Source organism: Typopeltis vanoorti, chromosome 10 (genome assembly GCF_054136105.1).
Source record: "Typopeltis vanoorti isolate ZY-2024b chromosome 10, IOZ_Tvanoo_1.0, whole genome shotgun sequence".
Taxonomy (NCBI): Eukaryota; Metazoa; Arthropoda; class Arachnida; order Uropygi; family Thelyphonidae; genus Typopeltis; species Typopeltis vanoorti.
Genome location: NC_143558.1, coordinates 34,394,089 through 34,408,508, shown reverse-complemented (window position 1 = coordinate 34,408,508; position 14,420 = coordinate 34,394,089). Strand labels below are relative to the sequence as shown.

The following is a 14,420-nucleotide window of genomic DNA, read 5'->3' as shown; positions in this document are numbered from 1 at the left end:
TATTCTTCTTCATCCAAGAAATTTGGTTTTCTCTTTTGTGTCATGTTTCATTTCACCTTAGGTAGGACATAGTGAAAAAACCAAATTCTTTGGATAACTTAACTCTACACAAATGGGATATCCATCAAACTATTGAATATTCTTATTTGGGAACTGATGTCCTTAAGAGTCCCTGAAAATCCTTGACACAAAATCATTGCCACTTACATTTTCTACAAATACAGTATATTGTCATGCACATCAGAATTGGTATTGATAATTCCTTTCTCCTTTATAAATCTGTGTGTTCAATTTGTTTTTACAGTTCCAATTCAAAGATCAAATATTTTTTTCTCTGTTCATTTTCTCCTTTGCTGTCCTTTGTAACAGCTTTATTACTTATGTATTCCCAAATCTAGTAAATTTCTTTTGCTCTCCAACAATAATCAACAAAGCTTATTGAATTGGCAAACCTTGAAGAAAACTGATTGATTCAGTCAGAGAGGCATGTGGTGAGTTTGTCTGCAAGGATAGAAAAATCAGAACTCCATGGTGGACACAGGAAGTAAAAGAGGCAGCAAAGGAAAAGAAGAAAGCATGTCAAAAGTTCCTGGTAAATAAGTCAGCTTGTGCTCTTAGAGAATACAGAGACAAATGTAGTAAAACTAAACACTGTAAAACTAGCTAAACAAAAGTCATGGGAGGACTTTGGTAAGAACATAGAAAATAAATATCAAGAAGGTGGCAAAATATTCTGGAGGTTGTTGAAGAAGCTCAGAAATGGAAGAAAGAGTGTTGTAAAAGGAATTAGAGATGATAAAGGTGACATGAAAACAGGAGAAAAAGATTTCCTTGAAATATGGAATAATTACTTCGAAAAATTGCTGAATGAAACAAGTAGTGATGACAGTACAGTGTTAAAAAAAAACACTGACCAGGCATGCAGTCAGGAATACATATCCATACTTGAAGTAGAAAAAGCCTGAAATGTGTGGCAGCAGGAGTTGATGATATTTGACCAGAAATGCTGAAGTGTGGTGGTATAAAAGTCTTACAGTGGCTGCACTGCATAGTCCAGAAAGCCTGGACAGAGGGATGAATTCCCGATGATTGGAGCAGAGCTCTCATAGTACCCATATATAAAAAGAGAAATAAAGCTGAATGTGAGAATTACAGAGGTATTTCCTTACTGAGTGCTCCTGGTAAGATTTATGATAGTATACTTGAGAAACGGTTGAGAAGAATTGTGGAAGAAAAGCTTCGTGAAGAACAAGCTGGATTCAGGCCAAATAGAGGCTGTCAGGATCAGAACTTCACTTTACAACAAATAGTTAAGACATCACGAGAACATAACAAAGATCTGTATTTAAGTTCTGTAGATCTGGAAAAGGCATATGACAAGGTGCCAAGAGAGAAGCTATTCAATACGCTACAGTTATATGGTGTCAATGGAGCATTATATCAAGCAATACTTAGTCTTTAAAAAAAAAAAAAAAAAAAAAAAAAAAAAATCAGCTAACGCCTTTTTTTTTTTTTATTCCCGTATATACGGGAGTAGGCGAGGCCATTTAGCCCTATCTAACTTTTGGAGACTGAGTGGGCAATTCAATCTCCACTGGTACCCAATCAGAGACAGATGGCCCAAGGCTATCACTAATTAAGCGGTACGCAGTGAAGAGAGACGGCTCAAATGTGCCGCCATCTCGTGGTCTCTAACCCTAACACAATATATTTAATGTCTGAAAATAATGTGGGTTCTACGGTCGATTTTCTTGAGTTTACAGGACGAAAAACCAGAGTTTCCGGGAGGAAAAACCTGCTTGCCCGTGCCAGAGATCGACTAACTCGGGAACCGGTCGAAAAAAGGCTTAGAAAAATTTCCTCTAGTCGCCGACTAGACTCAAAACCAAGACTTCCTTCGTGCGGCCTAGCGCGGTGGTGTGCAAACGCCACATCCACTGAGCTACACAGACAGCAGATTTATTTAGAAGTATAACATCGTCTGCATAAAGCAAAGAGCTGACATGAATATCTCCAATTTTGATATCAGGTTTAATACCACTTTCCTTCATAATCTGATCCATATAGATAATGAATAACAGAGGGGATAACGTACATCCTTGTCTCACACCAAATTTAACATTAACTTAGTCTTTATTAGTTGTAAATGAGCGGTTAGGATTGAAGGAAGGACATGAAGATGGTTTAATGTTAAATTTGGTGTGAGACAAGGATGTACGTTATCCCTTCTGTTATTCATTATCTATATGGATCAGATTATGAAGGAAAGTGGTATTAAACCTGATATCAAAATTGGAGATATTCATGTCAGCTCTTTGCTTTATGCAGACGATGTTATACTTCTAAATAAATCTGCTACAAGTCTGCAAGATTCTCTGACTAAATTGAATAGCTGTTGTAATAGATACGGTATGAAGGTCAGCAATAAAAAGACAAAGACAATGAAAATAGGCAGAATCATTGAAAATGTCAACTGTGTTGTGAATGGAGAACCTGTGGAACAAGTAAAACATTTCAGCTATTTAGGCACGATTTTTACTGAAAATGGTAAATTAAATATAGAAATAGACAACAGAATCAGCAAAGCTGGTATGGTGGGAAGTCAATTGAATAAATTCATATGGAATAAGAGAGAAATCAGTCGGAACACTAAATTAGCTGTGTACATGACAGTGTTCAAACCAGTTTTAACTTATGGATCTGAGACTGGGTCAGAAGTAAAACACTTGACCAAAGACTAGAGACCACAGATATGAGAGTCCTGAGAAAGATTATAGGCATGAACAGATGTCATCAATGGCAATATCATATTAAAAATGAGGATATTAGGAAAGAACTTGACATTGTCATCATCAAGCATTAGCAAAGCTAATCTCAGGTGGTATGGTCACTTAAACAGAATGAGCGAGGAAAGATTAGCAAAACAAGTGTTCTCTGCCAGGTTGGCAGGAAAACTACCCAGAGGAAGATCAGAATATGGATGGAGTGATATGGTACAAAAGTGCCTTAGATGATAGAAATATAAGATCTGATAATGTTTGAGTCTTGACAAGTAACAGACTGATTTGGAGGAAAATTGTAGATAGGAAATTAGTAATGATGTAAATTTTTCATGTAGTACTATCATATCCTGTACACTCCTTGAGGGTACATGGCAGGAATTTGATGATGATGATGCTGCTCTCCAACATTTCCATCTTACTAATGAACTAGAAGTTGAATAACATCTTTTGTTTGTTTTTTATCTTATCCACATACAAAAGGCCCCAAGACCTGTAGCGTACTAGTGCTGTGTGTGTGGGCAAGAAGAATAGAAGAAAGGAGGAATCTGTTCACATTTTGCTTGAACAGCTGAAGATTGTAATCTTTGGGCGAAAATGTTCCAAAGGCCTGCATCTGGATAGAATCAAGCAATCTTAGAGAAGATTTTGGCGTTCCCCCACAAATGAGAACAATAATCCATGGCTGGGTGGTGTATAGAGTTTAGTAGCTGCGAAGGTGTGAAGTAGTGTCTTGTGCAAAAAAAGTGCACCAAGGGACTCGGAGAGAAGGCCTTTGAGTTTTGGTGGTATTGAAGTTGACAAGATTGTCCTTGTCTTACTGGGATATAGTTAGATCTGAGTTCAGATCATGGTAGATCTTAAGGATTTTAGTACCTGATCACTACAAGGTTTAAATAAGGAATGCAGTGTATTGTCATCGGCAAAGCTGTGGATAGGATTGGAAGTTAGAGAGCAGGTCGATATACAAGAGGAAGAGAATGGGTGAAAGAACTATGACACTAGCAAGTGACTAGTGAGCAAATTGGCAACCATTTGCAGAGTGAAGAAAGCAGACCATAGGATGGCAGTTTAAGTAGGTCCCTGTGCCAAGCCTGATCAAATGCCTTTGAAATGTTGAGGGCAGCCACATGAGTCTCCAAATTTCTCCATGGCCTGAGTCCAGAGGTGGGTGGTGAAAGCAAGATCAGCTGTAGATCGCAAGTGTCAGAATCTATACTGCTGGTCACTGATTAGTTGGTGTCTCTCTCTTGGTGGTTCAAGGGTTTGTTGTTGATTACCTTCTCCATAATTTTAGAGAACAGAAGTGAGAGCTACTGAATGGTAGCTCTCACTTTCTTTGGGATGAGTTGGATGTGGATCTGTTTCCATGTTGTAGGGTACATGTCAGTTGTATAGGATAGATTAGCGGTGATAGAGGATAGGTGTTAGTTCTGGGGCACAATTTGTTAACACAATAGGTGGGATACCATCAGCACCAGATATCTTGTTGGTGTTCAGGTTATTGAGGATTCTTCAGATTTCTTTTCGTCTTGTCTTTATTTAAGTAACCACACCATCCAGATGAGTCTTGGAAACCTGGGTGGGTAGAAGTTGCACCTAATGGCCTTGGCAAATTACCAGAAGAAGTGATTGCCGTTTGAACAGGAGGTGAGTTTACAGCATTTGGCCTTTTCAAAGTCTGACTTGAACTTTGTGATGATTCTTATATAATGGTTGCAGGCAGAGTGGACAGCTGGAGTTTTGGTCTTGAGCCATTCATGGTAAGCAGAGGTTTTTTCTTTTACATTAGTGGACACTTTTTTTTTTTTTTGAGAACCAAGTTTTGAATGGTGGCTGAGAATTTAGAGTGGAATGAGGGATGAAAGTCTTCATTCCTATGATGATGATTTCTGTTATTTGGTCTGAGCAGGTGATTGATCAGAACCGATGCAGTAGTCAGACCATGAGAAGGAGAAATAGAAGTCACACCAGAGGTCCTCCCAGTTATCACCCTAAGGACTAGACTGAACTGGTGGGAAAGGTTTTTCTGTTGCAAGAGACTTGTATGATGTCATGGTCTGAGTTACCAAGAGGAGAAGTGACTTCCACAGTATACCTGGAAGACGATCTTCTTAGTAAGAGGTCAAGTGTGTTGGCAAATTGGAGCAGGTTGTCAGGTATTCTGGTCAGAAGATTGATCTCAGATGGATCATTGCTAATGGCAAACACCTCAGCATCCCTGCCTGCTTGGTCGGTGAAACTGGAGAAGGGGAGCTAGTGTGAGTTGTGTGGACATGACTTCCAAGAACGATGACCTCGCCATTGGGCTATTTTGACTGCAGAAAGTAGAGCTTTAGGGAGACAGTTGAAGAGGTCAGAATGGTCAAGAGAGCATGAAAAGTGCAGGTTGGTTTGGGATGTGTAATATGACCATAAAAAATTTGATTTAGCTTAACTGTTATTAATACTAATATTAAGAATATTTCTAATAATAGACATTACTTTATAAGTTTCATCTGTTTTCCATAAACAAAAATATTAATTCTATTTTTGCTGATAATTATTTGGTGACCATTGGATTCATGAGAAAAAGAAAAGAACAATGTTGAATCCACGTATTAAACGATGTTATCTTCTTTCTGAATGATTTGGAGAAGCTTGGCTCAGAAAAAAAAAAATTTGAATGTGATTTAATTGTTGAGTTAATTTTGCAGTATCAGAGAAAATAAATGTGGAATTTTTGTTTAATAAACTTGCTCAAGAATACTGTGAAAATTGTATTGTATATATAATGGTCAATTTCTTGTTATGGATGCTATGTTGATGTTTTCTAGTAATCTCTGTATATTGGGTTAGTTTTACAGTGTTGTATTAGCCTGCATTATTTGTAGATTACAAACCAAAAAAGAAGGGAGTAGAATAATATGATATAAATACATTATCTGTTTCAATTAAAAAAAAAAATCTATAGCAAACCACTATACATGAAATCATCTGATTTTATAAATGGTTATAAATTCTCTTATTTCAGGTTATTTTGATGTCAGCAACTATGAATACTGGTGTGTTTGCAAAATATTTTTCTGTTCTGAATTGTGGTCGGCTTGATGCAGCAGCAGTTGTTGAGATTAACGGCAAGACAAAAAATGTTCAGGAGTATTATTTAGATGACCTCCAGACCTTAGGTCCAGTAAGTAATTTTGTTTTATAAATAACATATTTTACTATAAAACACTCTTCATTTTTATGGAAGAGAAAGGTGTCACTAAAATTCAAACTTTCAAAAATGACTGACCAAAATTAGTCACTATCATTTGAACAGAAAGTTAGAATCACTTCATTCTTCTTTTTTATGTGAAACAATTAATCTGTATAATTTTCCATTCACTCTATATAATTGTAGTGTTATGAAAAGCTTTTTCTTGGCACTTTGTCATATGCCTTTTCCACAAACCTATTGTACATTGGTGCCGTGGGCAAGCTCAAGATATAATATAATCCAGAAACTCGGCTCTATAAATAAAATGAAAGTTTTTTTTTCCTGCAAGATTCTTTATGCTTCCAAAAATTAAGGTAGTGGTCTCATACAAGGTGTGGAAATTCATCTACCACCTGTAAGATACTTTAGATATCAACAAATCTTTAGATAAATCTTTAAATACTTCAGCAAATCCCACCTACAAGATACTTGCAGTGGGATTTGCTCATGATCTATTTGAGTAGAAACACTACCCACTCAGTCAACCAGGCTGTAAGTTGAAATAGCACTAATAAGAAATTCTTAAGAGGGTTAATGTTAAAATTTTGGAATGTTTTTGTGATTTATTTGTTAGTCCCACCTAAGAAAGGCTTAGAAACATAGGTTACAAGGAATAAACCATGAATTATGCTGTAGAGACTAAATATAGAAGTAACTTTCTAAGCCACTTCCAGTCCATTAAGGAAGATGGTGGTCTCATGGTTCACAGAAAATTCATGTAACAATTCATTGCAAAGAATATTCTTCACCAGGAAAATTCATTGTGGGAAAATTTATTGCCATCATCATAACACTAATTATGGGTATAGACCATATTGGTCTGTTCCGGTTTCATTATCCATCCAATATCCTTTCTTGAGGTCTACCCTGCCTTCTCTTTTCCAATTGGCTTATATTTTAGTATTTGTTTAGGATGTCGGGTGTTGGCAATTCGGTTTACATGTTCAATCCGTTTTTGTTTATAATTGTTTAGTTTTTCTTCTATTGATTTTGTTTTTAGTTCTTTTAAAATGTCTTTTGTTCCTTTTTTTGATCTAATGTGTATTTTGCAGTTCTTCTCATAAATCTCATTTCACTTGTTTTTATTCTTTGATTATCTTGTTTGTTTATTGCCCAAATTTCACTGCCATATAATAATGTGGGCACTGCTAAAGTATTGTATATTTTCAAGAGTGTTTCTTTTTTGTACTATATTTGGGTTGAGTGTTCTATTTATCTGTTCTATTATTTTATTATTAATAACTATTTTGCTTCTAACTGGAGTTTGTCCACAATGCTGTTTTAGTTTTATCTAATGGAAATTTTCATTCAAAACTGTTCTACTATAATATTTAAATTATATATTGCTCTTGGTAAATTGTCTTCCTTATCTGATATTATTACCTGATCATCTGCAAATAATAGCGTATTTATTTTTTTATTCCGGAAAATTTCTATGCCTTGATTATTTAAAGTGTTCCACTGTATTAATATTTCATTAATGTAAATATTGAAAAGTGTTGGAGACAGAGGGCATCTCTATCTTACTCCTTGGTTTATAGATTGGTTTTCAGAACTTTTCATTTATTTTTATTTCATTATTTTTATATATATTCAACATTACATGTAATAAAATATTAGGTATATTTATTCTTTGTAATATATCAAACAGTATATATATTTTTACTTTGTCAAATGCTTTTTCATAAACCAAAGATGAGTTTGCAAATTAAGTTCTCTTCTTTTTTCTATAAGTAGTTTTAAGCAGAAAGCTGCGTCCATTGTAGAGTGTCATTTTCTAAATGCAAGATTCACAGCAGAGATTATTCTTTGCAGGGATAATTCAGTATGAGAAAATTGAAATATTGTATTCCATTCCAGACGAGCTAAACATATCTATTTCAAGACATTGCTGGCACTTCTACGTGAAAGGATACAACGCACGAGATTTGTATTAAGCAAAATAGACTCACAATGTTACAGTTTCTTTGAGGATGTCTCTAGTACTTTAGACCAAGATGTTTGGCAACTTTTAGACAGAATAATCAATATTAGCTATGAGAAAGCCTTTACAAAAAGCAAATGGAACCTAATTAAAAATTTTAACTACCTTTATTCCAATCATATTAAGTCTAAACCTTCTGCCAGACAACAAAGTTATTTTTAATTTATCGGATCATGTATTAACACATTCGCTGCCAACTACGAGTATACTCGTAGTTCGTATATGAGCTTCACAAGCCAACTACGAGTATACTCGTATGTCGATTTACCGGCCTCCTATGCCAAACATGAATTAACCCTTAGTATAATTACCTTAATTTGGACCCTTGGATTCTGAATAAAGCGGAGAGCACGTCTGGGGGCTTGATAGAAGGGAAATAATTTCAACTAAAATATAGTATATTATATATGTGCCTCAGAAGCCAACTACGAATATACTCGTATGTCGATTAACAACCTCCTATGCCAAGTGCGAGCTAAAAGAAAGACATTATCGATATGATAATGTCTTTCTTTTTCTTCAAACTATACAATGTTCTTTTTTCCAGAGTAGTGATGTTTTTGTTAGGAGTTCTGGAAGATGAGAGGATGATACTACTTTTTAATCTAATATCATTAGCTATGGGTTCTGGTAACGACAAGACTGCCTTTTCTATATTACAAATGATATCCACTTTAGGTAGATTATGAGGTGTTATCACAAAATTGAAACCTTTTTTAAGTATATCGATCTCTGGTTTTGTTAATACATGATCCAATAAATTAAAATAACTTCTCTGTCTGGTAGAGAAGGTTTTGACTTAAAACGTTTTGTATAAAGATCGTTAAATTTTTTTATTTGGTTTCTTTTGCTTGTCGTAAAGGCTTTATCATAGCTAGTAGTGACCATTCTGTCCAAAGGCGACCATATATCTTGATCTAAAGTACTAGAAATATCATCATAAATCTGATAACAGTCTAAATCTATTTGGCTTAAAAGAAATCTGTTATGCTGTATCCGTTCAAGTAGAAGTGCCAAAGATGTTTTAAAATAAATATGTTTCGCTTGTCTTGAATGGAATTGTTCTTTTAAAAATAGAAACTTTGGAGTAATCTTGTTGTCTCTACATCTTTTCAAAAAAAGTGACGTGATTTAATAGTTTGGCTTTTTTACGTTTAAGGAGTTCAAAACGCGTATCTTTCTTTTGAAGAAAAAGAAAGACATTATCATATTGAAGGTAGATAAGGGAAATTCAACAGTGATTTTAAACACCAGTGATTACTTCGTAATCACTGGTGGTGTGCTTAAGGGTCAAAGCTGTATGACTGAGAGGAGACCTCCACATAGCCTTTAAAGGAATGCGGAGAACCGACCAGGGCTTCTGACCTAATGTCCAATCCTCACCTTCTCGTGGTGCACCCTGTTGGGTATCTACTTGGATACTGAACGGACGAGGATGGGCTGGCAATTTGGGATTTAGCCGACCAAATTGTATTCTTATTGGTTAAACCAAAATATAGAATGATGGTACAACATGACAAAATTTCATGCCGGCTGGGGCGTTGCCCAGTTAAACAAGGCTCTCGTTGTTTTCACCAGGGAACCAGGGCGAACAGCGAAAAGTCAGCTACTGGAACAAATCTGAAAATAAACCCCAACTCAACATCACCAGAGTTAAAGATCGGTACTATCAATGTAAGAAGCCTGAATGGCAAAGAAATGGAGCTAGCTGAGGAATTAGATAAGTACCAGATCGACATAATAGGGGTGACTGAAACAAAAAAGACCAAAACTGGTGATACCTTTCTGAGCAATAAATACAAAATGTTATATTCAGGCAATGACAATCAAGGAAACGAAGGAGTAGCCATAGTATTCAACACAAAATACGAGGCTAATCTTCTTGAATGGCAGTCAGTCTCAAGTAGAGTAATGTGGGCAAATATGAGAATGGAGAACTGGACAATGAGACTTATTTGTGCCTATGGTCCCACAGAAGGTTCTACTAAGGTAGAAATGGAGGAATTTTTCAATGCTTTAGAAAAAGCAACTGACACAATGAAAAAGGAAAAGTTGGTCCTTGTTGGGGATCTAAATAGCAGAGTAGGAAATGATTGTGAGACATAGAAAATTATTTTGGGAAAATTTGGAGAAAAGAGCAAAGCTAATAATAATGGCAAATATCTGTTGGATTTCTGCTCAGGACATGGACTGGTTATTACTAACACCATGTTCCAACATAAAAATGTGCACAAATTCACATGGAGAGAAGAGGCTAGGAATAAGAAAAGTCTCATTGACTATGTTATTGTTGATAGTGATGTTTTCTCCCTGGTGCAGGACACCAGAGTGTACAGAGGATTTGAAATTGGAAGTGATCACTATTTAGTGTTGAGCAGGATAAAATTGAATTTCATATTGAAAAAAATAACATGTAAGAAAGTTTTAAAGCAAATAAAAGTTGAGCAGCTCTCAGATGTGAACTGTAGGCTAAAATACACAAAGATTATTGAAGAAAAAATGAAAGAGTTTGAGAACAGGAATCAAACCTTGGAGATTCAGTGGCAAACTCTGAAGAAAACATTGATTGATTCTGCCAGAGAGGCATGTGGTGAGGTTATCTGTAAGGATAAAAAAAATCGGAACTCCCTGGTGGACACAGGAAGTTAAAGAGGCAGTGAAGGAAAAGAAGAAAGCATACCAAAAGTTCGTGTCAAATAAGTCAGCTTGTGCTCTTAGAGAATATAGACAAATGCAAGAATGCTAAACACTGTGTAAAACTAGCTAAACAAAAGTCATGAGAGGACTTTGGTAAGAATATAGAAAATAAATATCAAGAAGGTGGCAAAATATTCTGGAGTTTGTTGAAGAAGCTTAGAAATGGAGGAAAGAGTGCTGTAAAAGGAATTAGAGATGGTAAAGGTGAAATGAAAACGGGGGAAAAAGATATCCTTGAAGTATGGAGTAATTACTTTGAAAAACTGCTAAATGAAACAAGCAGTGATGACAGCACAGTGGTAAAAAAACACTGACCAGGCATGCAGTCAGGAATACATATCCATACTAGAAGTAGAAAAAGCCATCAAAGGCTTGAAATGTGGAAAGGCAGCAGGAGTAGATGATATTCGACCAGAAATGCTGAAGTATGGTGGTATAAAAGTTTTACAGTGGCTGCACTGCATAGTTCAGAAGCCTGGACAGAGGGACGAATTCCCGATGATTGGAGTAGAGCTCTCATAGTACCCATATATAAAAAGGGAAATAAAACTGCATGTGAGAATTACAGAGGTATTTCCCTACTGAGTGTTCCTGGCAAGATCTATGCAAGTATACTTGAGAAACGTTTGAGAAGAATTGTGGAAGATAAGCTTGGTGAAGAACAAGCTCGATTCGGGCCAAATAGAGGCTGTCAGGATCAGATCTTCACTTTACGACAAATAGTCGAGAAAGCATGGGAATATAATAAAGATCTGTATTTCAGTTTTGTCGATTTGGAAAAGGCATATGACAAGGTGCCAAGAGAGAAGCTATTCAATACGCTTCAGTTATATGGTGTCAATGGGGCATTATATCAAGCAATACTTAGTCTTTATTTGAGTTGTAAGTCAGCAGTTAGAATTGAAGGAAGTACAGGAAGATTGTTTAATGTTAAATCTGGTGTGAGACAAGATTGTACATTATCCCCTCTGTTATTCATTATCTATATGGATCACATTATGAAGGAAAGTGGTATTAAACACGATATCAAAATTGGAGATGTTAATGTCAGCTCTTTGCTTTGTGCGGATGATGTTATACTTCTAAATAAATCTGCTACAAGTCTGCAAGATTCTCTGACTAAATTGAATAGCTGTTGTAATAGATATGGTATGAAGGTCAGCAATAAAAAGACAAAGACAATGAAAATAGGCAGATTCATTGAAAATGTCAACTGTGTTGTGAATGGAGAACCTGTGGAACAAGTAAAACATTTCAGCTATTTAGGCACGATTTTTACTGAAGATGGTAAATTAAATATAGAAATAGACAACAGAATCAGCAAAGCTTGTATGGTGGGAAGTCAATTGAATAAATTCATATGGAATAAGAGAGAAATCAGTCGGAACACTAAATTAGCTGTGTACAAGACAGTGTTCACCAGTTTTAACTTATGGATCTGAGACCTGGGTCAGAAGTAAAACACTTGACCAAAGACTAGAGACCACAGATATGAGAGTCCTGAGAAAGATTATAGGCATGAACAGATGGCATCAATGGCAATATCATATTAAAAACGAGGATATTAGGAAAGAACTTGACATTGTCAGCATCCAGGAATGCGTTAGCAGAGCTAATCTTAGGTGGTATGGTCACTTAAACAGAATGTGCGAGGAAAGATTAGCAAAACAAGTGTTCTCTGCCAGGTTGGCAGCAAAACTACCCAGAGGAAGACCAAGATATAGATGGATTGATACGGTACAAAATGCTTTAGACGATAGAAATATAAGATCTGATAATGTGGGAGTCTTGACAAGTAATAGACTGATTTGGAGGAAAATTGTAGATAGGAAATTAATAATGATGTAATTTTTTTCATGTAGTACTATCATATCGTGTACACCCCTTGAGGGTAAATGGCAGGAATTTGATGATGGTGATTATGAAGATAAGATTAACAGCTTATTGTCGGATACATCAAACTACCGTGTCCTAGTTAGACCCAACACTAAAGAACCACAATGATACCAATGATTTAATATGTCACATGGTGAACTCTATAGACTTAAAACGAAGATTGAAATCCTTGCATCCACTAACACCAAGACTATATGGCGCTCCTAAAGTACACAAAAATGGAATACCACTACACCCGATTGTGGATGGAATCAATTCGCAGACTTATCTGTTATCTAAACACCTGGCAGGCCTCCTCAAACCACACATTCATAATTCAGATACTTATATATGAAATTTGCAACATTTTGTTGAGAAACTGAACAAAATATCTCTATCTCTAATATGGATTTACTTGCTAGCCTGGATGTTACATCTCTATTCACTAATATCCCTGTGGAGGAAGTCATCAACATTTTAGGAAGTTTGCTCCCACAAGACATTACTTCTCTGTTCCGTCATTGTTTAACATCAAACTTTTTCTTATGGAATAAAACCATATATCAGCAAATGACTGGCCTTGCAATGGGTAGCCCCCTCTCTCCATCTTGTGCTGATCTCTTTATGGAGGATTTTGAAAGTAAAATCTTAACTCAAACAGACCGTAAACCCACAGTATGGTGGAGATACGTGGACGATATGTTTATCATTTGAAACCACACAAAAAAGGACCTGTTCGACTTTCTTAACAAAATCAACTCTCTACACCACACAATCAAATTCACTCTAGAACTTGAAAAATTTAACCAATTATCATTTCTGGACACTTTAATTAAGAAGCTTCCGAATGGTGGTATCAACCTCTCAGTTTACCATAAACCTACCAATACAGGACGTAATTTACATTTCACTTCCTGCCACCACTTTTCTCAGAAACTTAGTATTGTACACGTGTTGAAGAACCGGGACTCTCTAATTACAACAGATCAACAAGAACTCCAGGAAGAACTATCCCTGATGTCCACCAACCTTACCATGAATGGATTTCCTCAAAGACTCGTCCACAAGATACTTTTCTCTAAACCCCGACAAAGACAACAAGATGATGTACGTTATATTTCTACCATCGTCGTTCCATACTTAGGGACAGTTTCCAATAAGATTGCTAGACTCCTTAGACCACATAAAATAAGAGTGGCCTTTAAACCCACAGAAACGATTAGACAATTCCTAAGATCTCCAAAAGATAGTCATCCTTTCTCCAAATATGCTGGAGTTTATAACATACCCTGCTCATGCGGCTTGAGTTACATCGGCCAAATTTCAAGGAGCCTTGAAATGAGGCAAAAAGAACACATAGGTGATGTCAATAATAACAGAGAAGAAAAATCGGGGTTAGCTTTTCATTTTTTCAAGAACGAACCATACCATAGAGTGGGATAGAAGCACAATTCCTTACATGGAGGAGGACTTCCACTCCAGTATTTTTAAGGAGGCCACAACAGTTGCCCACTGTATACAACACCTTATCAGGAACCAAGGACTAATCTTGCCTATAATCTGGAAGACCCTTATCTGATCCTTCAACTCGCCAGAACTGAATTATAGTGCCAACTATAGAACGTTCCTAAATAACAAGTGAGATCATCCATGCTCTATGAATGTATTGTACGCGCTCTGTTCTTTGTTTAATATAATTGGAATCGGTTGATTATAGTTTGTAATAGTTTTTTGCTTTTTGTGCCTTACATCAGTTATGTACCCTGAAGATGCCAGCAGCCTTAGTTGGTGAAACTAGTTGGTATAACTTAGTTGTTTATTATATGAACTTGATCAATATAAT

General features: G+C 36.1%; 1 protein-coding gene across 1 annotated transcript in view; it reads left to right on the top strand.

Moving 5' to 3' along the window:
- spn-E (tudor domain containing 9 protein spindle E) overlaps positions 1-14,420 on the top strand; it is a 469,695-nt gene that overhangs the window by 86,659 nt on the left and 368,616 nt on the right. The window contains exon 8 of the mRNA XM_090399558.1: positions 5,794-5,952. Within this exon, the coding sequence (XP_090255684.1) occupies positions 5,794-5,952 (159 nt within the window). The remainder of the gene's footprint in view (positions 1-5,793; positions 5,953-14,420) is intronic.